This window comes from Parasteatoda tepidariorum, chromosome 6 (genome assembly GCF_982258835.1).
Source record: "Parasteatoda tepidariorum strain Cologne lab strain chromosome 6, Ptep-v5.0, whole genome shotgun sequence".
Lineage (NCBI taxonomy): Eukaryota > Metazoa > Arthropoda > Arachnida > Araneae > Theridiidae > Parasteatoda > Parasteatoda tepidariorum.
The window spans coordinates 11,401,159-11,428,175 of record NC_141760.1 but is presented as its reverse complement, the minus strand read 5'-3'; the positions used below and the strand labels follow the sequence as shown (position 1 = coordinate 11,428,175).

At 33.0% G+C, this 27,017-nt stretch overlaps 1 protein-coding gene across 1 annotated transcript; it reads left to right on the top strand.

The window, feature by feature from the left end:
* LOC107443316 (uncharacterized) lies at positions 1-26,195 on the top strand. The gene is made up of 4 exons (XM_087166681.1): positions 1-2,991; positions 17,263-17,914; positions 19,060-19,799; positions 23,327-26,195. The coding sequence occupies exons 1-4, from the start codon at positions 1,451-1,453 to the stop codon at positions 25,227-25,229; spliced, it is 4,836 nt and encodes a 1,611-aa protein (XP_087022807.1). The 5' UTR covers positions 1-1,450; the 3' UTR covers positions 25,230-26,195.
* The last annotated feature ends 822 nt before the right edge of the window (positions 26,196-27,017 follow it).

The window sequence follows — 27,017 nt, the reverse complement described above, 5'->3', positions numbered from 1 at the left end:
TCGAGCGTTGCTCTCAAAAAGTATTCATTGTATTTGCTATCTGTTTAGCCTCAACCAAAGCCTTATTAATGACTAAAAGAAAGCTATAAACTGAAGAAAAGATCTCGTCTCACTTTACTACACTGATAAACTAGTCAATAACAGAAAGAAAACAATCCGTTATCCGAATAAGGATCATGTCAAATAGAAATTATTGCTTTAATATGTGGGAAATATATTCATTGATTGTAGATTTTTTGCACTAAGATACTTACACAACGTTTGACGAAAAGACATTGGCAATGTATGAACGAAAATAATTCAAATGGCCAAAAGTGTTTCAAAATAATGTAAAAACTTCATTTTTATAAACTGCTTACTCTGAAACTCTCTTCATAATGTTGATGTGAAAAGCGTGTTACTTATCAAATATGCTATTTGAACAATGTTTGTCAGAGAAAAATAATGGTTTGACTAAGCAACTTCATTTTTAGACAAACGTAAAATTTTTTTAAATTTGTTAGCCTGCTAAACAATAGTAATAGGTTAGGGTAACTAAATTTTTATGAGGCATATTAGATTAATTTTTTGTTCACACTAGTTTAAATTATTCGTATCTCTGTGTATGTAATAAAATATTTACTCAAAATTTCAACCTATAATATGTAACTTTATTTTTGCCTTAAGTCTGTATCGTTAAACATTCTTTATATTATTAGTTTCTCTAAGGTTAGTTTTTATGTTAATCTTAATCATATGATAGCCAAAACATATAGTTACAGCCTTAAAATTTGTTTTGAATGCTACACTAAATAATCTAAGCTAATATGATCATTTACCAAGAATATACTATAGAATATTGTAAAGCATTTAAAATGATACACCAGTTATGATTTGTAAGTAATAATAATAGTTTAAATATTTCTGTTACTTTTCTTTTTTCTCTGCATTACAAAATTAGTTTCAAAATAAATTTCTAGCCTTCGTTTCTTTACTTATTATTGAAAAAATCATATTTCTTATAAAATATTTTTTAGTTTTTTTTAAAATTTAATTTAATTGTTCTGATAAATTTACTATTTAAAGCATAAGTGATTATCAAATTTCAGTGACATTATTTTCAACTTTAATTAATTACAGCAATTTTATTTAAATCACACATTTTTATACAAAGTGATAGATATTACATGTGATATGAAATGAACTAAGACTAATATTTCTAACTATTAAATGACTATTCATGTTGGTGATAATGAGAATAGTTATGCGACATGTAATAAGAGTTTTTCATAGACAAGTAATCTAACTGATTGGCAGTTGGACTGATACTGGTTAATAACCTGACTTTTGTAATAAACGTAATAAGAGTTTTCAATGGAGAAGTAATGTGACTGAATACAGTCATGTTCATTTTAGTGTGAAGCCTCATTCTCGTAGCATATGCAATAGAAATTGTTCCCATAAAAGTGACATGACTGAACACTATCGTGTTCACACGGGTGAGAAACCTTTTTCCTGTAATATATGTAATAAGAGTTTTTCAATTCGTAGTGGTCTGACTAGACATAGTCGTGTTCACACTAGTGAGAAACCTTTTTCCTGTAGTATATGTAATAAGAGTTTTTCAATTCGTAGTGGTCTGACTAGTCACAGTCGTGTTCATACTGGTGAAAAACCTTATTCTTGTAGCATATGTAATAAGAGTTTTTCACATAGAAATCATCTGATTGATCACATTCATGTTCACACTGGTGAGAAACCTTTTTCCTGTGATATATGTAATAAGAGTTTTTCACAAAAAATTCATCTAACTATACACAATCGTGTTCATACTGATGAGAAACCTTTTTCTTGTAGTATATGTACTAAGAGTTTTTCACAAAAAATTCATCTAACTATACACAATCGTGTTCACACGGGTGAGAAACCTTTTTCCTGTAGTATATGTAACAAGAGTTTTTCAATCAGAAGTAATCTGACTACGCACAGTTATGTTCATACTGGTGAGAAACTTTTTTCCTGTAGTATATGTAATAAGAGTTTTTCAAGCAGAAGTTATCTGACTACACACAATCGTGTTCACAATGGTGAGAAACCTTTTTCCTGTAGTATATGTAATAAGAGTTTTATAAACAGAAGTGAACTGACTGCTCACAGTCGTGTTCATACTGGTGTGAAGCCTTATTCTTGTAGCGTATGCAATAAGAGTTTTTCCCATAGAAGTACAATGACTAAACACTGTCGTGTTCACACCGGTGAGAAACCTTTTTCCTGTAACATATGTAACAAGAATTTTTCAAACAGAAGTCAACTGACTGAACATAATCGTGTTCATACTGGTGAAAAACCTTACTCTTGTAGTATATGTAATAAGAGTTTTTCATATAGAAGTCATCTGACTGATCACATTCATGTTCACACTGGTGAGAAACCTTTTTCCTGTAGTATATGTAATAAGAGCTTTTCAAGCAGAAGTCATCTGACTAATCACAGTTATGTTCATACTGGTGATAAACCTTTTTCTTGCAGCATATGTAATAAGAGTTTTTCACAAAGAAATTATCTAACTAAACACAATCATGTTCATACTGGTAAGAAATCTTTTTCCTGTAGTATATGTAATAAGAGTTTTTCAAGCAAAAATTATCTGACTAAACACAGTTATGTTCATACTGGTGAGAAACTTTTTTCCTGTAGTATATGTAGTAAGAGTTTTTCGAGCAGAAGTTGTCTGAATGCTCACAATCGCGTTCACACTGGTGAGAAACCTTTTTCCTGTAGTATATGTAATATGAGTTTTTCACAAACAAGTACTCTAACTAATCACAATCGTGTTCACACTGGTGAGAAACCTTTTTCCTGTAGTATATGTAATAAGAATTTTTCATGCAGAAATAATCTGACTACACACAGTCGTGTTCATACTGGGGAGAAACCTTTTTCCTGTAGTATATGCAATAAGAATTTTTCACAAAGAAGTCACCTGACTCAACATTTTCGTGTTCATTCTAAGTGAGAAACCTGATTTCTGTTGCTAATTCTTAGAGTTTTTCTCTATAAAGGAATTTTATGCTCACTGCTCTGTTCCTATTGCTGACTGACTTTATTTTTATATTTTTATTCACATGATGTTTAAATGATAGTACAACCTGTTTATAAGTATAATATAATGTTCATAAGGATAGTATGACCTGATGAATCAACCTGTTCATGATTATTTTCATTTCAGTTGGAAATCTCACTCTAACATTATGTAACAAGTTTCATAGAGAAATATTTTAACTGTCTGCAAATTTGTCCAGAGCAACTACTACAAATTAAAAGTTGTTTGTGGTAAGGTACCAATTTTTTTAATTTGTATTTCTGTAGGGCAAAGCTGATATTCAATATCATGGGGCTTAGAAATGCAAGAAATAGTTATTTTACTGAGTATCGTCTGAATCTTAGGTTTTCTGGCTTCTGAATCGTTAACTCCTTTTTGTTTGAAAGCAAACCATAATATTCATTTTATGCCTATAATGCCTACATATTTCACAATTAAAATATATTGCCCCTGATACAAATTAAGGGTTGTGGTGTAACTACCACTACAAATTTTAAATACCAAATCACTAGTAAGACATGTTAACTTGATTTCCATTACGAGGTACCTTTTTATAGATGAGGGTTGACATAGTCGATAATTAATTCTCCAAAATGATGACCTGCGGACATGATATGAACTAGCCAGCATTGATGGATGGTCAACATTAAACAGTTAATTTACTTAATAAAATACTGCTAAAAAAAAAATCAGGTGAAGTAAATAAAGTCTCCCGTTCAAAAAATAATATTAAAGAAACAAAAATGAGCGAAATGCTAAAAACAAAAATGAAGGAAACAAATAATGTGCAAAATGCTATAAAACAGAAAATAAAGGGGAAAAAATTCGCGAAATGCTATTAAAAAAATGAGCAAAATTGATATAAATAAATAAAAAGAGCATGAATCAACTAATGGTATTTCGTTCATCGAATTCTATCACAGATAAAATACTGGAAGGGAAGTAATGTGGCGTAACTACCACTACAAATATTAAATGCCACATCACTAGTATATGAAACATGTTAACTCGATTCTATCTAGAGGTACCTTTTGATAGATGACGGTTGACATAGTCGATAATTAATTCCCCAAGGGGTCATCATAACTTTTGGTATTAAGTAGGATACAACACCCCTCATATTTCCAAGCAAGGGTTGCTAATTTTTAATTTACTCAGTCAAAGAGCAAGAATGCCAGGACCTTGGTCATTTTTTATATTTTGAATGAGATTTGTAAATGTTAAATTTCTAAATTTGTTTTCTGTTTAAGTTCTTTTATAGTTCTGCAAGGGTAAAAAAAGTTCACACCCCTTGTTAATATTGGTAATAAGGGATGCTTTTAATATTACTATTTTTTTGTTTTTATGCTATTTTATTTAGAAGGTCTCAATGTTCATTTTTATGTGAATTAGCAAAGAGATGTTAAGTTTTTTCCCCTGATTCTTTATTTTTGATGTATAGATGATGTGTAGCTTCGAACCATTCGATTTTTGATGTGTAGCTTCGAACCATTAAACATGATTTTTCCATCTTAAAACATGATTTTTTTTTCAGCCTAAGCATAGTCTCTAAATCATTATTTTTGAAGTGTAAGAGGAAAGTTTTTTTTTAAAAATTCAGGAGTAACGATCCACTTTTTTTTAAAAATAAATAAATCGAATTTTGTGACTAAATACTTACATTTATTAAAACATGAAAATTGGAATATGACTTCACATTTAAGTTAAATTATATAAAATACCATTTTAAACATAAAAATTTTAATTTTCTATGGAATTGAGAAATATGTTAAAGAAGTTCACTAAAATTTGATAATTTTTTGCTTTTTCTCTTGCTACTTGATATTTTGCAATTTAACATAAGAAAATGATTTATTTGATAAAATGCAATCAATATATTTACTCATTAATCTACCATGAGATCATTTAGAATGCAGAAGCATAACGTTATTAAAAATTATAGCATTTTATTTATTTTTTTAAATTATGCATTTGAAAGGAAAAACATTACAGAATATAAATTCTTTAAAATTTATAAACATTCTTTTAGATGTTTTTTAGAATTTTACGGCAAATTTTTTTAGTTTTATACATAAAAAGAATGTTTTGTAAGTAAAATAAATTTTTCGTTGCATGTTTTTAAATAAATTAATTTTGCTTTTAACTTATTGTGAGTATTACAAGTAGTTTTTCACTTTGCGTACAAAATTCAACTTTGTTGACATACAAAATTTAATTTTTGTTGCTCTAATGTATTTTACATTGATATATTACATAAATTTATTAACCAAATATGAGTAATTTAAGTAGTTTTTCTCTATGTACATAATTCAACTTAGTTGACAAACAAAATGTAACTTTTATTGTTCTAGAGTCATGTTTTATATTCAAAAATATTTACGTTTCTGTTCTCAGTATATCTGTAATAGTTGTGTGACTGTTACAGATTGTACAGTTGTGTAATAAAAAATATGCTATAAATCATATGACTGTGAAACATTTGATTAGCACTAAAAACAGCATTTTGTCTAATTATTAATTGAAATAGAATTTTAAATTTCATATAGAATGTAAATAAATAAAAGGATGATTAAAATATCTTTGAAAAAAAGTTTTTAGTTGTGATAAATTTATGTTGATATATTAAAAACGTTTTTTCGTATACTTCTTACAAAAATATTAATTTTATTCGCTTCCTCGCCTATGGGTTAATGTCAGATATGGGTGTCGATTACAACTGTAATTGATTACAAATAATCACTGCTTTGTAATCAATTACTCATAGTCACGATTACTGGTAATTGTGATTACAAATAATCATAATTTTTTATTACACCGGAGTAGGGCAAAAATGTAATTGATAACATTTTTCAATTACAGATGATTGCAAATTTTCATTACAACTGAAATTGTGATTACATAACCAATTACTGTAATCATGTACTTGTAATCATAATTACAAGCAATCAAAAATATGATTACACATAATCATGATTACATGTAATCGTGATTACAATTAATCTAAATATGTGATTACATTTTTATATACGTTACAATTAGATATGCATGTGCAAACAATATAGACTTGTACACTACGAATGTATGCATTTTATGCAAACACTTGTCTATGTAAAATGTATATGTTCATGTAGGCATGCATATACAAGTACTTGTTTGTAGAAACATATATACATTGTACCAATGTGTGTCCCATGCATGTATCTACAATATTTCTTATCTTATGCATCTATGTACAATCTATGAATATTGTCAAAGTATGAATTTGTTGTTAAAGTTAAAATGATATTCCACTATGTTACCATTTTTTACTTACGGGTTTTTGCAAAATCTCTTATTTTCTCTAACGAAAGTTTGATATTTTTTTGCTGGTTCCTGCGCAATTATTTGAAATTTTATGTACAGAAGCTGACATAAATTTGCAAAACCTTCCTTTTATGTTTTTTAGTTTTAATAATGATTACATGAATACAACTTTTAAGCCGCAGTATGCTTTTTTATTTATTATGAGGCAGATATATTACTTGTGATAATATCCTCATAATTGTAACTGTAAACATTCAGATTTCATGTACATTTAAATTTATTTAATCACTAGATAAAACGAAGCATGAATTTATCAAAACCTAACATACAAACTGCCCAATAACTCACATCACAACAGGTATTTGAAGAATATAATAATTGAAGCAAATATATTCTTAATAAAGCAATCAGATTTTAGATTGAAAAATATGTGATTTCCGAAAAATATCTTTGAGATAAAAATATATGTGTGCATCTTTTGTGCGCATATATGTGTGTATACTTTCAGAAGTGCATCCTTTTTTATATCCTTAATTCCAATATTTATGTGTTTTGCAAATATTATTCGTAATTAGCAGCGGCAGTGAGTTAATTGGTAATGCATATTAATTACACAATTGGGATTCATAACTGCTTTTTATTGCTATTAATTAGTTATAACTAATATGCATTAAAGTAAAATCAGACATTAGTTTTGATAGTGTTTTAACTGTAAAAGCATATTATTTACAATCAATCAATCGTAAAAAAGCATATTAGTATCAATCATTAATAGCAAAGTAAATGAAGAAAAACATTAAACTGTGCGAGTTATGTGATAAATTTGTAATAATTAAATAAAATATTTGAAATCCTTAAGGTCACGAGAAATATCTTTCGCAATTTTTGAGAAGTGTCTGAATTCTACCTATGTTTCTGGTGTTTATCTCTGAGTAATGTCATTTTTCAAGCCACTTATATTTAAATAATGTAAACTTGATAAAAAAAATTTTCAGTTCTGTATAATTTTTTTTAATGACACCAAAATTACAACTGTTAAAAAATATACTGAACTTTTATATTAAAACTTTTTTTAGTATTAATGGAGAAAAAATCAATTAGTAACAGAAAATAAAAACTCAACTGATTTTTTTTTTAAATGGATTGCATTTTTTTATATGAAATAATTTTTCCTTAAATATTAACTTTCAAAAGTGATATTTGAGCATCTTATGTTTAATGCTATTAATATTCAATTTAACTTACTTTAAGCTAAATCTACACAATTTTCATTTAAAAATAGTTAACAGTAGGTATTTAATTCTGTTGATATTTAAAGTGGTAAATCAAATTTAATACTAAAAATAATAAATGATTATAAAAATATCTTTGAAATGGAAAAAAATATAATGCGTGAGCATAATTATAAAGATATGTGATTGACATTAGTTATGTACTAAACATTAAAAAAAAAATCTGGTTATTACTTTGTTATTCTGTACAATAGTTAATAGCTTTTTCTAATTCTAATAAAGGGGGGGGGGGACTAATTTTTAAAAAAATATGATTTCTAAGAAGTTAAAAAAAAAAAAATCTTATATTTAGTGAATACTGTTTACAGAATCTTTCATTTTTAACCAAGATCTATTTTTCTATGAAAGCAAAATTTTTCATAACAATGAATTTGTGTACAATTCATGTTGTCATTGAGTTTCCCCTAATTCTTAAAAAGGTCTCAAAGCAGAGATCATAATAATTAATAAATATAAAAGAATCCTTAAAAAAATGGAATATATATCAAGTCAACGGATGTCCCCAGCCACAGCTGAAAATCAGTTTCGCAGCTAGTACTATGGATAAAGGTTTACAAAATTTGACTTTTTATCGCTATTTACACCTGTCTGCGGCGTTAAAATTTCGTCGTTAGCTCATGCGCATTTCACGCAGCCGGTGTACAAGGAGACACGAATAACTTGAACAATAATATTCAGTTTTTAAGCTTATCTTAGCAGAGACAACTGATGCACATTTTACAAAAATAAATACATGAACAGACCACACTCAATAACGTTTGATCCAATGATCGGAGCTCACGTTCTAAGACTCAAAGGTTTGAAAGTGTAATCTCTGATATGCTAATTAAAAAGTGCAGACGATATTTTAAGTTGCAAAATCAGACACCAAAACGTACTTTCTCAGAATAGACATAACCTTTTTTTCGACGCATACGAATTTCTGTGCCGCAAATTATAAGGGGTTGACACAATTTGAGAAATACTTTCACAATAATTTAGTCAAGAGAGCTGTCCAAAGTTTGAACCTTTTAATGTTAAATTTATTTTGTCCGTATTTTCCCATATCTCGAGAACTTTTTAATCGAATCGGAAATTTTTAGCACACGATTGTAGAATTCATTTCCCTAAAGATAATTCCATGTGAAAAGTAACTTTTAGTAAATATTTATTTAATAATAGTCGAAAAAAGATTGAATTGTAAGGTAAAACATTTATTAAATCATTTTAAAGAACGTAATTTCACATGACGAAATTTGAGCGAAATCTGTTAAATAGTTTTTGAGAAATAGAATTTTAAGCAAGTTGTATATTTAAAACTGCATCATACTTAAAAACTTACTTTTTCTGGATAAACATAGGTTTCTTTTTACATATTTAGATTCTTCACGTTCAAAATAATCTGGAAATTGTGACTATAACAGTTTATTTAGGAGAACGGATGAAAATGTCTTCCCCTTAATATTAATTTCACTTTTGTGAATTAATGACAATACTATTGTGATCATAATGCCCAGATTGTGGCTGCCCGTTATACTTTGGGGGCTAGAAAATTCGGAATCCGTTGGGGAAAAAAGGTATGTGCAGTGTACATTTATGATGATTAGTAGAAAGTACGTTTATGATGATTAATTAAATAAAGGGTCGAAAGAAACAGTTTAGGGTAAATAATTTTAATAATTTCTTAAAATTTACCCACATAACAATTACGAAGCACACAGAAAAGTTAGAGCTGTTTAAAGTCTTTAACCTCTAAAAGAAATATCTTCTGAATGTTAATAGAGGGGACTATTTGTGTGTTGAGTAGTGAGAGAGAGGACTGATCATTTAAGCAAATTATCAGGGGTGATTGTATTCCTGGTATACTCCTCAAGTATCACTCAATATCGATCGATCTCGAAAAAACATCGCTTACGACGTCGATCGATGTTTTCCCGAAACATCGATCCGTCCGATTTTTTCTGTATTGTACGACATTGTAAAATTGATGTAGATCTATATCTCAATAACGCCGTAGAATGTAGAGTTTGAAAAAAAACGAAAACATATTCCACGGCGTCTACAGATACGGTAGAATGCCGATGAATATTTTCATAACGTTATTCGCATAACAATAAGCATTTAAAGATGCTGCAGAACGCTGATCGATAATTTTGATACGTTATTTGAAAAAAAAAATTTTTTTCACTGGTATTGTAGGATATAGATACGTGTTTTAATTATTTTATAAGCTTTTGCACACCAAGCTGTACTATACAGTTGCAGATTCGATTCATTTGATTTATAAGAAGTGAAAAAAAAATCCTAGATTTATTTTGCACAAAATTTGACCAGGATATCTTGAGAAGAATTACATGCTCAGTCTATGCCTATTTAACAGAAAATTTAACTATTTTCAAGTTTGCCAGATAATAAGCATTCTGCAAACTCGTGAGCATAGATTTCATATTGTTTTTTAACATTGCTTTAGAATAAAATGCCTGCAAGTATTTAAGTCATACTTTCAAAGTATCCAATAGCATTTTCAAACAAATACAATTCAAGTATTAAGTAATTGTGACAGAAACATTTGCTTTTACAATTCAAATTAATACAAAAGACTTACTTTTAAAATTTGGACCCTACTTATAACAAATCTGCAGCTAAATTTTACAAGTTTTATGAATTGAAATTTATTTGCCAAATTATCAAGCATAAAATAGGTATTGGAGATGGTCATACATGCTCTTTTTGAGCATCGTAGATGGAATGTAAGAAATGAATATTAATGAAAGGCATAACTATTTTAAGCTAAATTATGATTTATAAATCGAAATCAAAGAATTAATTGCTTGTTTTAAAATAACTACATTTTACACATTTGTAAATAAGTTTTCTTATTTTTTAAAAATTTTTTTGCATTTGCAATACATATTTGATCTTTTGACAGGATTCAGTCACTAAAAATTAGTGATTTAAAATATTGCACAACAGCACTAAAAACTAAAAAAAAATAATAAAATAGTATGGGTTCAATAAAATTTGCCCTTCTGATATGTGCTTGCTTTGTAATATAGAAGGTGTGAATGCAGAGGAATAAAAAAAAAAGTAGCTATGAATATTTTATTAGAGTTTTTAAAACATAACAACACATTCTTGTGTCTTCAAGTTCAGAAAATTGGTGATTTCATTTATCTTTGGTTTTCGCATCTCCCAATCAGTGAATGTAGCCAGGACCTTTCCAAATTTTTCGACAAGCTCTTGCCTGTTTCCCTCAAAACGTCTTAAAACTGTAGCTGGAAGCAAGACATAGAGTAATATGAATAACATTTAAGAATAAAAACTAAATGACAATCTAACGAGACACAATTTATTAATGAGTATATAGTGAAACTTTGAGAACTGAATTGAATGAAGGGCTTAGAGAATCGGCACAAGGTTAAAAAAAAAAAAGGGGGGGGGCATGCTGCATTAGACACAGCAGAACGCTATACAGAGTTCTTGCAGAAAGATTTTTCTTTTGGGGAAAACAAATTTTGGTTTTCATTTCTGCAGAAATTAACGAGTAAAATTTGAATTGCGCATTTAAATAATCGCTCACTGCGACGTTCAATTTACGCCGATAGTATCATAAATCCATAGAGTGGTTCGATTATATTTTCGGCAGTTATTGATTTCGCGTGATTTTTAATTATCCCAATATATTTCAGACGATGTGGGAAATTCGAATCGTGCATTCGAGTATTTACTTTTTAAGGCAACGATTCTGTAATTTTTTCGGCAATTATTGCTTTTGATTTCCATATAGTTTTTAAAATCCCATATTATTTATTACAACAATCAAATCTTGAAACGAAACACGAACTTGACTAACTCCTTTTGAAGAGTCCAATTCGAGTAACTTCGTAATCAATTTGTTTTTCAGTAGTTAGAGCTAGGGTTTCATGATTTTTAATTATTTTTTTTAATATGAGGATTTTCAAAATGTGATATTGGTAAGAATTAGCAGAAGGATATGAGTGCTTGTCGCAGAAAGCCTGAAAAAATTCTGCCAAAGGGTTAGACACACTGTTTTGTAATGAATATTTAAGCTGTAGTGCCGTATCTTTGATTCGATAATAAATTCTTTAGAAAGAAGAGTATAAACAGGGCTCCCACGCTTCTATCAAAGCAAAAATTAAGAACGTCTAAGGGCCTTAAAAAGGGTATGATTGTTTGTCATCACCAGTGGCAGTGCCAATTATTTACATTTCTTAAAAATAAAAATCAATGAATAAAAAAAATATTAAAAAAATAATAATTTTATTATAATGTGAGTTATGATATATAATTGTATTGATAACAGGGCTCGTCAAAGTAGGATCAGACAACTTTTGCAAACCAGGGTCGAGTTTTTTTTTAAATATTTTCAGATTGTTAAGAGTTAATGGCATCTATTAAACTAATCTGTTTTCCATTTTTAATGATTTCATTGAAATTGAATTGTAAAATTAAATGCAGAAATTAAGCTTTGCATTTTTTTTCATATATTTAAGAAAAATTGAGTAAATAAAGAAATTTGGGACAAACACTAAAAAATTGATTACAAGTTTTCATATGTCGCTACAAGACGTACATCACTTATTCAGTTGTGGGCCAATCTTGCTAAATATCCAGTTACACACACAAAAAAAAAATCATTCTCTTTTTCTATTAAAAAGGAATTTCATTTATAAGGGTATATATTAAATGAATTAATAACAAAAAGTTGAATTAGAGTTATACATGGAAGTAGTTTTCTTAACTATGTCTTGTTAAATTAAGTCCTATTTCAAGTAAAAAACAGGCCATACTGATATCTAAGTACCTTATATCATTCCGCTTTTTTCATTAGGCTTAACTTAATATATTTTTTTTAATTCATTGCAATAAATATTTTTATGAAGATTTTTATGGAATAAAAATGCAATTATGTTTGAGAAGATTCATAATTTTCAAACCAATATGTCTTTTATTAGTTCTCACGCAGTGAAACATGTAAATAAAAGGGTCTAAAATGATTTTTCCAAGATATCAAAACATTCCTATGGTGAGAAAATTGACAAGGTTCCTTAATTATTTTATTGTTGTTCATTTACGTCGCACTAGAGCTGCACAATGGGCTATTGGCGACGGTCTGGGAAACATCCCTCAGAATGATCTGAAGACATGCCATCACAATTTTGATCCTCTGCAGAGGGGATGGCACCCCCGCTTCGGTAGCCCAACGACCTGCGCGTGAAATCGAGCACTTTACGGTAGAACAGTTTAACGAGGACTAATACCGCACACCCTCGGTCCCTACGCAGACTGATCCAAGTGGTCACCCACCCGCACACTGACCACTGCCAGTGATGCTTGACTTCGGTGATTTGCTGGGACGATCAGTCCATTGCGGGACGATTCTTTAATTAACATATACCAATAATTTATTTATTTTTTCATCCTTATAGATATTTACCTTGTAATATTTCTTAATCATCCTCTATCATTTTATTTTTATCGCAAATTATATTTTTTTCGACACAATTGGGAAATGAATATAAAAGTTATTTGAAACACACTTTTTAATTTTATGAAAAAATTATTTACAAATGACAATGCACAAAAGACTATTTACAAAATATACAAGACTATTTACAAATTGATAACTAAAAAGACGAGTCACGTATCATGTGTCGGTTTCATTGGTAAATGCAAAAATTGCGAACTGACTCCCGTCTATGACAGTCCTCGCGTGAACAGTACACACATCTCCCCCAAGGGTTTCACAGAGTTTTTTAAAATTAACATTTTTATTTCTTTTGCTGGGTGATAGTCTGGCAGTTGGTTAGTGACGTCCCACCATTTCACTTTCGTGATGGCGTCAGAGAGAATCATAACCGCCACCCTCATTTGGAACAATTGTTTCATCAACAACTGTGGTCTAATGGATCCATCCATCGAATAATAAATGTAACCGTTTGTAATGGTATAGCCGTCGGATCTGAGGCACACGCACGACGGGAAAAGAATGGTTATGCGTTGATGAAATTTTTTTAGGTAGTCTTGAAATGAATTTTTGCTCGAAAGATTCTCTATTGCTAGACGTAACATCACTTGAAGATACTTTGAAAAAAACTCCACTGGATGATTTGTCGTCAAGGATGGGTTTTCTGGTGTCTCTGGAAGGCAGAAAATTTGCTTGATTCCCTTACAACAGGTTTGCTGGATTCCTTGGACATGGTCGATGACGCAATTTTGCTCGATGAGACGTGTTTGGTAAATGATGGTCTGCTGGATAAATGACTGAAATTCTTTGGATCCCTAGAATGCTTGAAGACGAGAATAGTGCTTGAAATCGGTTTCATTCGGCTGCGATAGTCTTGAGCCGAAACCATGGGTATGCTGGCAGATTTGATTCTAGCGGGAGACACCATGACGATTGAGCGAGGTTTGGGTTTCATAACCACTGGTCATTTGGCAGAAGGTTCTCTCAGATGAGAGATGGGTTCAAACGATAGCTGCAGAAGTTATGGAAGCAGTGGAGAAATTGGTTTTGGAAAAGGTATTACATTCGCGGGGCTCGGAATAGAAGTTGGAATTGATGGAGACGAAGCTGACACATCTCAGTCAATTCGCCTTCTTCATCAGAGGAGGAAGAGTCGAAAGACATTTCTAAATCCAATTCGTCAGACATGCTTGTAATGCTCTCAAACGACTGAATGCTCTGCTTCTGAACCGATGCTCCTTATATACTGCTCAGGCAGAATATGACATTAGACACAGGATGTTCTGAGAATATTTTTTTAAAAAATGCTTTGTATCTAAGTTTGACTAATGGCAAAAGCAAGTCTCTCGATTATAAACTGAGCGATTGAAAGATTCACGTTGATAAAATTTTGCAAACTCGTATTAATACAACAATTATTTTTTCTTCGCACTGTTGGTTTATATCAAGTTTCGAGTCTTGCTGCTAGCCTCCACTCTTGAAAATTTTTGAAGCTCTCACAATTTGTGAATGTTGCATTGATAAGAATGTTACACAAGCATAACATTCAAAATAAATCTTGGCTAGAAATTTTTTTAAAGAGTTTGACGCAACCCAAGACAAGTTGACCATTGTACAACTATCTAAAAAAAATTTTTTTTATAGAAATGTTGATAAGCTATTTTGTCGTCACCTAGAAATTTTATTCCAACCCGAACCATGACAATGTTTGTTTTAAAGACACCCATGGGTGTGTGAGCGTGTTACACAATCATTGGCTCTGAAATCTGTTGGAGAAATTACACCATGGATTTGCGTTACTCTGAATATTTATTGGGGTGGCGATACTCGTTTATACATTGAAATGTCTCTCCTCCGAAATGTATCTGATACTTTTTTACAATATTTGAAAGATTAGTCACTTTCGACTCTGGCTTTCCAAAAGTATTCCAAGCTCGCTACAACCAAAAGTTTTACAGTTGTGTGGTGAGCTGGTTGTTACAATTTTTTATAAAATACTTTATTGGCCAGCACTGAACCATTGCATTTTTATCAAAAATAACTTTGTTTCAATTTGCTATCGACAAGTGGTCAAGACTAATAAGGTGTCTGTTGCCAGCTCGAGTGTTTTAAATAAATGGGAACCTGCCCCAATATTGTTTTATCACCGTAGTTGAACAGCATACCCGATTTTGGGTTTACAACTTCTAATGTTCAACTGCCTTGTAATATTGATCCTAGTCCAGAAGACAAGGAAATTCCTGGATCAAGCATTGGGAGAAATTTGCCTTCGTGGAGGACTTTTTGATGGAACTGACCCGCATTTGCGCTACATGGAAGGAAGACCCCGGGAACCTCCCACGTTTAGACTGACGGGAAGTGGACTCTACCCCATGATCCGTCTATCACTGAAGATATTTCACTTCAGCGCTGTGGTCGGTGCAAGCTGGATGCGGAATTCGCATCCCGGCCATTCTTTTTTACAATCCTTTCGGATGATTCCATGTGGGATCTGGAGTCGATGAAATGGATTCGTCCAGCACGATGGGTCTCTGAAAAGGGACTGCAGGGCCTGACGTCAGTCCAACTGGAATGTTCTAGAACCCTACGGGATCTCAAATTGTAGCCACAGAGTGTGAAAAACACCCGGTGTTGCTCTCGATTTGAAAATTATCTCAGGATGTCTCTTCGATAATACGAGACTTTAAATCCTGTTGCATGTTTCTTTAACTTTGGAGACTCGCACAAACTGATTCATTAAGTTTTTTTTCAGTGTTTCATATAGACCAGTTTGTTGAAATGATTATCGAAACCCTATTGCAATGAAAATGCGTAGCCCATTGCAAACTAAAAGTAATTCCGTCCCGACAGTGTAGTGAGAATTTGTCAAAGGATGAAAAACACATCATAGAACGGGTCGTTTTGCGTCTGTGAGTTTTGTATTTTTTTTGTAAAGGTGACTGTATAATTGAAAAGAGGGGGAAGGGTTAAAGACATGGATCCGATCCTCTCCCCAGATGTCGCATTCGAGCGTTGCGCTCATAAAGTCAACCATTCATTGTATTTGCTATCTGTCTGGCCTCAACCAAAGCCTTATTAATGAATGGAAGAAAGCTATAAACTGAAGAAAAGATCTCGTCTCACTATACTACACTGATGCACTGGTCAATCATTCAGGAGTCGTGAGTGTCGGACGTTTTCTCTTCAGCGAAACATTTTGTTTGAAATTCTTAGTGCCAACATCTCTCTTCATTCATCTCGGGTGAGCAGATGAAACATTACCCACTGGATAAAAATACTATCTTGTACATTGGAATACTGAAACTTAGATTATTTATATCAGTAAATTGATTTTCTTATTTTGTGTACCGCCCACTAGTGCGGGCTGGAGTAACTGTTGGCGACAACAAGGGAAACGAATTTCAAGTTTTCTCAAGTATAATAATTTCCCTTTCGTTCCTCAACATGAGGGTGGAAGAGATGGATTTGTCTGCAAACCTACACTACTCTCGAAAGATTAAAGTGTCCACTGAAACAAATTTGGAATTTAATGATACGGTCACTGAACAACTTGAATAGGCTACTGCCGGTGGAGTGTCTACATACGCAATAATGTTTACCCCAATAGGACACAATTCTTTCCCGAAGAAACCTATCATACTGAAAAATGATCTAACTAAAGCTGTCACAGAACCTAGAAATATAATATCTTGTATGCACATTAGAAATGGAAAACTTCTTATTAAAACAGCAAACTTGAACACGGCAATCGAAGTCTCTGACTAAAATTATGGGAGTTCAAACCCAATCTAGCATCTTAACAGAAAACATCGCCTCAAAATTCCTACTACAAGAAATCCCCCTTGATCATGCACTCACCGAACTAGCAGCTGATTTATCATATAACGACATAATCGTGCATAGCATTCGCAAATTTACAAAAAGAGGTTCTTCAACACTATCTGAGACATGCCTTATCTTAATCTACGACATTTCAATACCAACGGAAGTAAATTTTGGTACAATCTCGTAAAGCCAACCCTTTTCTATGACCGACCTAGACAGTGCACTAAATGTTTTAAGTTCAACCATGCAACAAAAAACTGCTCCGCCAAACATCAAAGCTGCTCTTACTGCAGTGGCACACATGCCTTCTCAGAATGCGCCAGTACTGAACCAACCTGCACCAACTGTGCAGGGAATCACCCTGTGGATTCACCGACATGCCCATCTCGATTGGAAGAAGCAAAATTCTTAGAATTCAAAAGTAAAAACCACCTATCATTCTCAGAAGCTAGACGCCAGTTCAAGCCCATACAACACACCTCTACCTACGCGACTATATCTAAATCTGAGCACGTAACGACAGTGGAAAATATGAAGTCCATAGTCAAGAGCGTAGTGTCAGAAGTAGTTACATCATTCGATTCCAAATTGCAAGCACTCTCCCAACGGCAGGACATTCTTTTTGAAAAGCTGTTTACAGTTATTGATAAATTAACTTCTCGATTAGACAATTCAATCGAACCTCACTCCTCCAGAAAGAAATTCCGCTTTCTAGAGCAAGACAACCAAGCCTCCCTTCTGACATCTCTCGAACCAATTCCCATTCCTCCAGCTGAACCTACAACCGATCAAATATCCCAAAACAACGCATCTTCTCTTATCCCCACTTTGGAACAATCGCAACAAGGCATTTCAAGCCCGGCCTCATCCCAAACCTACACAGATACCACAACTAAGAGCTCTCTCAAAAATACACCACAATCAGATCAAATACATTCATCAGTGGCACAGTGAAGTTGGATAAACGTCACGCTAGAAATCTTAAACGATCATAATTTCCCAAATATCTCTCTGCGTTTATAATTCAAATGATACAAGTGTCTTTTTTGTTATCTCTCTGCCTTTTTACTCTCCATTAATTTCATGTTTCAGATAGTTTCTTGGAACGCTAGAAGCCTTTCAAATAAACGGGCAATGGTTGTGAACATCGTATTTTAACCACGCAGAAAATTTATGCACCCAAGAGACCTTTTTAAAACATTCAGACGCATTTAACTTACCACCATTCTCTATTTATCGCCAGGATCGTGATGGACAACGAGACGGTGGTCTCATCACTGCAGTTAATAGTCGTTATCCCTCCAGACTAATACAATCTCCTCCTACCCCCTCCATAGAACATGAATGCATTATAGTAGAGACGGGTGTCGGACCACACTTACTAACTATTATTAACATCTACTCCCCCAGGAAGGTTGGATCTACATTGGATTGAACAAATTGTCCACCAATCAAAACCACCATATCTGATAGTAGGCGATCTCAATGTACGCCATCAGGCCTTCGGCAGCTCCAGTGACTCACCAGGGTCTGCTCAATTCCTCGACTATGTAATATCAGAAAACTTTGCATGCTCAATTTATCGACCCCAACCCGTTTTGACCAGCACCATAGACCATCGCTGCTCGACGTGGCTCTTGTATCTCCAGACTTATATCTACTTTGCACTCATGAGGTCCATGCGGACAGCTTCGATAGTGACTACGTGCCCATAAAAACGTCCATCAGTCTGGGCCCCGGTCATGATCTGAACTGCTCCCGTCCTCGAATTCTTCGGAATACCTTTTATACTCAAGTCAATGCTACCTTAAAAAATAGTAGTAGTAACACAATTGCAGAATTCACTTCGACGTGCACTAACACACTACAGGCAAATCGCAGAAGGCAAAAATTTCCGAAGGATAAATATCCCCCATGGTGGTCCTCCTACCTCTCTCACCTACTTGGAAGAAAAAGACAAGCATGGAGGAGGGCCAAACGCTCTGGTGACACGGCCCTATGGATCAAGTTTAAGAGAATTGCTGCTCACCTCCGACACACAATTAAAAAGGAATCCAAAAAATACTGGTCTCAACTTTGTTGCTCCTTAGGCTCCTCCCCAAAACATCTTTAGTTTACTTAAAAATCTTCAACGCACACAATCTCATGTGTCTGACTCCCATCTTATCCTATTGCGGGGAAATCAGCACATCTTTGACGTAAATCAACAGGCTGACCTTTTTGGTCAGTTTTACGCCAGAGAACCAATCGTTATGTGCATCCAGTACGACTCCAGCGAATCAGACTCATACTCAGCTCTATCAGAGCCTTTCCAACTCGTGGAACTCCAAACAGCCATATCCTTAGCCAAATCAACTACACCAGGTCTGGACAGAATCTCAACCCGTATGCTAAAGGGGCTCGATGACGAATCCCACAGCACTCTGCTGTCCTTATTCAACAAATCTTGGTCCTCAGGATCGCTTCCGGTGGAGTGGAAAACCTCCACAGTGCTCCCTTTCGCCAAACCAGGAAAATCTCTCCTCAAAACCTTTTCTTACAGGCCTTTAACCAGCATCCTTTGCAAAACTATGGAAAGAATAATACTCAAACGCTTGGTTGCACACCTCGAACATCAAAACTCTCTCCACCCTTATCTACACGGATTTCTTCCCCGTCGTGGATGCGACAGTATCCTTTCGACTCTAGATCATCATAATCGTTTTGCGAAAGCGAACCACCTCTTTACAGTCGGAATCTTCTTGGATATCGTCCTGGCCTATGATAACGTCTGGGCAGATGGCCTTGCATACAAACTCTTACAACATAACATCAGGGGATCTCCTCATAAGTGGATATGTGACTTCGTCACGGATAGATCCTTTCGAGTACACTGGAGGCATACATACTCAAGGGCTTTTAGCAGCAGTAAGGGCGTTCCACAAGGATCAGTGCTATCGCCTCTCCTCTTCATCTTATATATAAATGACATCTTTCATATCCTTCCCGACGGCGTCAATTGTTTTATCTACGCAGACGATATATTCCTCCTGATCTATTCCCCGAGCCTGCCGTCTCTAACCCGCAAACTTCAGCTATCCCTTCTACGTCTACAGAAGTGGTTAGCAGAATGGCACCTTTCTGCAGACATTGGGAAATGTCGAGCAATAGATTTCTCATATAGAGCCATCGAATCCCCTCCCACTCTGCACTTCCAAAGAGAAACCATCATATGGACGCCACATATCCGCATTCTAGGGGTTTACTTTTCATCGAACCTCAGCTACCGCCATCATTTTCAGGAAGAAAAAAAATTTCTACACTAAAAAAGCTTAACATATTAAAATGTATATCAAGGAACTCCTGGGGCGCACGCTCCTTCCACGTATTCCGAATTGTCCAGTCATACATTACGCCGACGCTTGATTTCGGCTGTCACCTGCACTCCCTCGCCAGCAAAAGTGAACGCAAGATACTCGACACAGTGTACCATGCCACCTAGCGGATAGCTACGGGCCTTCCGAAGTGAACTCCACTACCGCTACTTCACCAGGAGGCAGGCTGTCCGAATCTCCAAGAACGCCATAACATGATCTCTATGCGGTTTTATGTCAGACAAATCCAATGTCAGTCACTAAGTGAAATAAAATACCAGAATCTGCGCATTCCGAATACCTACAGGAGATCAGCTCTCCCCCTACAAGCAAAAAACTGGCTAAACGATCACGGCATAACCATTAATCATATGATCGAACTCCGAAAATACCCTCAAAAGTCCGTATACATCTCACAAATCTCCCCTATCAAAACAAGAATCTACCACCGAACTTAATACCTACCATATTCTGGGACTTTGTCCGCAATAATTGGCCACACCACACTCTGATCTATACAGATGCCTCCCGAACATCAGGCAAGGCAGGAGTGGCAATATATAATTCCCGCTCCGGGTCAGCGATGTCCAGATCCGTTCCATCCATTTGCACGGTCTTCACAGCTGAGGGAATAGCTATATTATTAGCACTTCAAAAATGCCCTACAAGTTCTCGAATTATAATTTTTACAGACTCACTCTCTGTTCTGACAGCTCTAAATTCTGCTACAGACTCTCTACAAGGAATCATACACCAAATCATAGTCTCGATGGAAGCGCTCCCATCCTCATGACAGTCTGTAGATATAGCATGGGTTCCGTGCCACTCCGGGATTCTCAGCAATGAACTCGACTAACGAGCTGGCAAAAGCAGCGCTCTCCAGACCAAGAATTTACGATAGATTTACATAGAAGATATTTATCAATCAATTAAACGAACCCACCAACTATCCAGGCAATCAACTTTAAACAATAGCAAATACTACACTGATTTTCTTCATCTGAGCCAAAATAAAAATGAACTTCTATCCCTCTCCAGCAGGCACCAAGACGTTACGTTCTCTAAAATCCGCTCTAGATCCTATCCAACTAAAGCAAAGTTATTCCGTTTTGGACACGCTCCAGACAACAAATGTAACTGCGGTTCCATCTCCGATATTGATCACACTATTCTAGAATGCCCTCTCTTTGATCAACAGCGCACCACCCTAAAAATACAGCTAGGACTTGGGGCCTTGTCGTTTTTATACCTTATGGACACGACGGACAAGAGCAAGCAACAATATCTTATGCATTACCTAAAATCTTGTTGTTGTTGTTGTTCATTTACGTCGTACTAGAGCTGCACAATGGGCTATTGGCGACGGTCTGGGAAACATCCTTGAGGATGATCCGAAGACATGCCATTACAATTTTGATCCTCTGCAGAGGGGATTCCACCAATCTCCACTTTGGACATAAGCGAGCTACCAGCTGCAAAAAGCTCCAAAACAGACCAAGGAAAATCATCATCATCATCATCAATCAAAACAATCCAAGCTTAGTAGATGAGTTAGGAAATCCGTAATCCGAATAGAAAAAAATGTACTCTTAATTTGTATATCATTTATCATGCAAATAGAAATTCATGCATTAATATGTGGGAAATATATTAATTGATTTTAGATTTTTTGCACTAAGATACTTACACAATGTTAGTCGAAAAGACATTGGCAATGTATGAAGGAAAATAATTCAAGACATTAAATGGCAAAAAGTGTTTCAAAATAATGTAAAAGCTTTATTTCTATAAACTGTTTACCTGTTATAGATCTTGTTCGTATGGCACAATTATCTTCATTCATTAGGGAATCTTCGTTATAAGTCTAAAGACGGACATTATCATTGCAAATATTATTTGCAATTTCCTTGTGCTCATGACTATGCATTTAAAACTTTTGTGTTAAAGTTATTTCAGCAGTTTGTGTTAAAGTGTCTAAATTTACAAACAGTCTCTGGAAATCTCTTCATCATGTTAATGTGAAAAGCGTGTTACTTATGAAATATGCTATTTGAACAATGTTTGTGATAGAAAAATAATGGTTTGACTAAGCAATTTCATTTTTAGACAAACGTGAAAAATTATTTGCTTTGTTAGCCTGCTAAACAATTAACAATAGTAATAGGTTAGGGTAACTAAATTTTTATGAGGCATATTATATTAATTTTTTATTCACACTAGTTTAAATTTTTCGTATCTCTGTGTATGACATAAAATATTTGCTCAAGAATCAAAATTTCAACCTCTAATATGTAACTTTATTTTTGCCTTAAGTCTGTATCATTAAACATTCCTTATATTATTAGTTTCTTAAGGTTAGTTTTTGTGTTAATCTTAATCATACGATAGCCAAAACATATAGTTACAGCCTTAAAATTTGTTTTGAATGCTACACTAAATAATTTAAGCAAGTTTGATCATTTACCAATAATATAATTTAGATTATTGTAGAGCATTTTAAATGATACACCAGTTATGATTTTTAAGTAATAATAATAATTTAAATATTCCTGTTGCCTTTTTTTTTATTCTCTGCAGAACAAAATTTGTTCAAAATAAAATTCTAGCATTAGTTTCTTTACTTATTATTCAGAAAATCATATTTCTTATAAAATATTTTTTAGTTTATTTTTAAAATTTAATTTAGTTCTGATAAATTTACCATTTAAAGCATAAGTAATTATCACATTTCAGCGACATTATTTTCAGCTTTAGTTGATTACAGCAATTTTATTTAAATGTACACATTTTTACACAAAGTGATATTACATGTGTTATGAAATAAACCAAGACTAATATTTCTAAGTATTAGATGATTATTCATGTTGGTGATAACGAGACTACTTATTCTTATGCAACATGTTATATGAGTTTTTCATAGACAAGTAATCTAACTGACCGGCAGTTAGACTGATACTGGTTGATAACCTGACTCCTCTACATGCAATAAGAGTTTTTCATAAAGAAGTAATGTGACTGAATACAATCATGTTCATTTTAGTGTGAGGCTTCATTCTCGTAGCATATGCAATAAGAATTGTTCCCATAGAAGTGACATGTCTCAACAGTATCATGTTCACATGGATGAAAAACATTTTTCCTGTAATATATGTAATAAGAGTTTTTCAAATAGTAGTGGTCTGACTAGACATAGTCGTGTTCACACTGGTGAGAAACCTTTTTCCTGTAGTATATGTAATAAGAGTTTTTCAAACAGAAGCCAACTGACTAGTCACAGTCGTGTTCATACTGGCGAAAAACCTTATTCTTGTAGTATATGTAATAAGAGTTTTTCACATAGAAGTCATCTGACTAATCACATTCATGTTCACACTGGTGAGAAACCTTTTTCCTGTAGTATATGTAGTAAGAGTTTTTCACAAAGAATTCATCTAACTATACACAATCATGTTCATACTGATAAAAAACCTTTTTCTTGTAGTATATGTAATAAGGGTTTTTCACAAAGAATTCATCTAACAGTACACAATCGTGTTCACACGGGTGAGAAACCTTTTTCCTGTAGTATATGTAATAAGAGTTTTTCAAACAGAAATAATCTGACTACACACAGTTCTGTTCATACTGGTGAGAAGCCTTTTTCTTGTAGTATATGTAACAAGAGTTTTTCAAGCAGAAGTTATCTGACTACACACAATCGCATTCACACTGGTGAGAAACCTTTTTCCTGTAGTATATGTAATAAAAGTTTTTTAAACAGAAGTGAACTGACTGGTCACAGTCGTGTTCATACTGGTGCGAAGCCTTATTCTTGTATCGTATGCAATAAGAGTTTTTCCCATAGAAGTACCATGACTATACACCTTCGTGTTCACACTGGTGAGAAGCCTTTTTCCTGTAGTATATGTAATAAGAGTTTTTCAAGCAGAAGTGACATGACTAAACATTATCGTGTTCACACTGAGAAACCTTTATCCTGTAGTATATGTTATAAGAGTTTTTCAAACAGAAGTGATCTGACTATCCACAGTCGTGTTCATGCTGGTAAAAAACGTTATTCTTGCAGTATATGTAATAAGAATTTTTCACTTAGAAGTCATCTAACTGATCACATTCATATTCACACTGGGGAGCATTCTTTTTCCTGTAGTATATGTAATAAGAGTTTTTCAAGCAGAAGTTATCTGACTACTCACAATCGCATTCACACCGGTGAGAAGCCTTTTTCCTGTAGTATATGTAATAAGAGTTTTTTAGACAGAAATAATCTGACTAGACACAGTCGTGTTCATACTGGGGAGAAACCTTTTTCCTGTAGTATTTGTAATAAGAATTTTTCACGAAGAAGTCATCTGACTCAGCATTTTTCTGTTCATACTGGGGAGAAACCTTTTTCCTGTAGTATATGTAATAAGAGTTTTTCAAACAGGAGTGAACTGACTAGTCACAGTCATGTTCATACGGGTGAAAAACCTTATTCTTGTAGTATATGTAATAAGAGTTTTTCACATAGAAGTTATCTGACTGATCACATTCATGTTCACACCGGGGAGAAATCCTTTTCCTGTAGTATATGTAATAAGAGTTTTTCAAGCAGAAGTTATCTGACTACTCACAATCGCATTCACACTGGTGAGAAACCTTTTTCCTGTAGTATATGTAATAAGAGTTTTTCAAACAGAAATAATCTGACTAGACACAGTCGTGTTCATACTGGGGAGAAACCTTTTTCCTGTAGTATTTGTAATAAGAATTTTTCACGAAGAAGTCATCTGGCTCAGCATTTTCGTGTTCATACTGGGGAGAAAACTTATTCTTGCAGTATATGTAACAAAAGTTTTTCGAGCGAAAGTCATCTTAAAAGTCACAGTTGTATTCATACTGGTGAGAAACATCTATCTATGTAGTTAGTATATGTAATAAGAATTTTTTGCATTGCAGTCACCTGACTAAGCATGCTTATACTTGTGAGAAACCTAATTCTTGTTGTATATGTAATAAGAATATTTCACAAAGAAGTCATCTAACTAGACGCAGTCGTGTTCATACTGGGGACAAACCTTATTCGTGTAGTATATGTAATAAGAATTTTTCACATAGAAGTTGTCTGACTGAGCATTTTTGTGTTCATACTAGTGAGAAACCTGATTCTTGTTGTTAATTCTTAGAGTTTATCTCTATAAAGGAATTTTATGCTCACTGCTTTGTTCATATTGCTGACTAACTTTATTTTCTTATGTTTATTCACATGATGTTTAAATGATAGTTTAACCTGTTTATAAGTATAATATAGTGTTTATAAGGATAGTATACCTGATAAATAAACCTGTTCATGATTATTTTCGTTTCAGTTTGGACTCTCACTCTAACATTATGTAACGAGTTTCATAGAGAAATATTTTAACTGTCTGCTGATTTGTCCAGAGCAACTACTTCAAGTTAAAAGTTGTTTGTGGTAAGGTACCAATTTTTTTAACTTGTAATTCTGTTGGGCAAAGCTGATATACAATATCATGGGGCTTAGAAATTCGAGAAATAGTTATTTTACTGAGTATCGTCTGAATGTTAGGCTTTCTGGCTTCTGAATCGTTAACTCCTTTTTGTTTGAATGCAAAACATAGTATTCATTTTATGCCATATTTAACTATTAAAATATATTGTTTCTGATTCAAATTAAGGGTCATCATAACTTTTGGTTTTAAGTAGGATACAACACCCTTCATATTTCCAAGTAAGGGTTGCTAATTTTTAATTTACTCAGTCAAAGAGCAAGAATACCAGGACCTTGGTCATTTTTTATATTTTGAATTAGATTTGTAAATGTTAAATTTCTAAATTTGTTTTCTGATTAAGTTCTTTTATAGTTCTGCAAGGGTAACAAAAAGTTCCATCTCCCCCCCCCCTTGTTAATATTGGTAATAAATATTGCTTTGATTATTTTTTTTGTTTTGCTATGTTATTTTATTTAGCTGGTCTCAATGTTCATTTTTATGTGAATAAATAAAGAAATGTTAAGTTTTTTCCTATGATTTCTTATTTTTGACGTGCATAAGCTTCGAACCATTAAACATGATTTTTCCATCTTAAAACCTGATTTTTTTTCAACCCAAGCATAGTCTCTACATCATAATTTTTGAAGTGTTAGAGGATAGTTTTTTTCAAAAATTCAGGAGTAACGATCCAGTTTTTTTAAATACATAAATTAAATTTTGTGACTAAATACTTACATTTATTAAAACATGAAAACTGGAATATGACTTCACATTTAAGTTTAATTATATTAAGTACAATTTTAAACATAAAAATTAAAATTTTCTATAGAATTGTGAAACATGCTTAAGAAGTTCACTTAAATTTGATAATTTTTTGCTTTTTCTCTTACTATTTGATATTTTACAATTTAACATAAGAAAATTATTTATTTGATAAAATGCAATCAATATATTTACTCATTAATCTAACATGAGATCATTTAGAATGTAGAAGCATAATGTTATTAAAAATAATAGCATTTTATTCATTTTTTTAAATTATGCATTTGAAAGAAAAAACATTACAGAATATAAATTCTTTAAAAAAATTTATAAACATGCTTTTAGATGTTTTTAGAATTTTACGGTAAATTTTTTTGTTTTATACATAAAAAGAATGTTTTGTAAGTAAAATAAATTTTTTGTTGCATGTTTTTAAATAAA

Excerpts from the sequence above, each read along its gene's own strand:
- LOC107443316 (XM_087166681.1), top strand. The coding sequence starts at position 1,451 with ATGACTGAACACTATCGTGTTCACACGGGTGAGAAACCTTTTTCCTGT. Across the intron at positions 2,992-17,262 it reads CATTTTCGTGTTCATTCTAA|TGGCACACATGCCTTCTCAG; the intron begins GTGAGAAACCTG and ends CTCTTACTGCAG. Across the intron at positions 19,800-23,326 it reads ATCAGGGGATCTCCTCATAA|AAGTAATGTGACTGAATACA; the intron begins GTGGATATGTGA and ends TTTTTCATAAAG.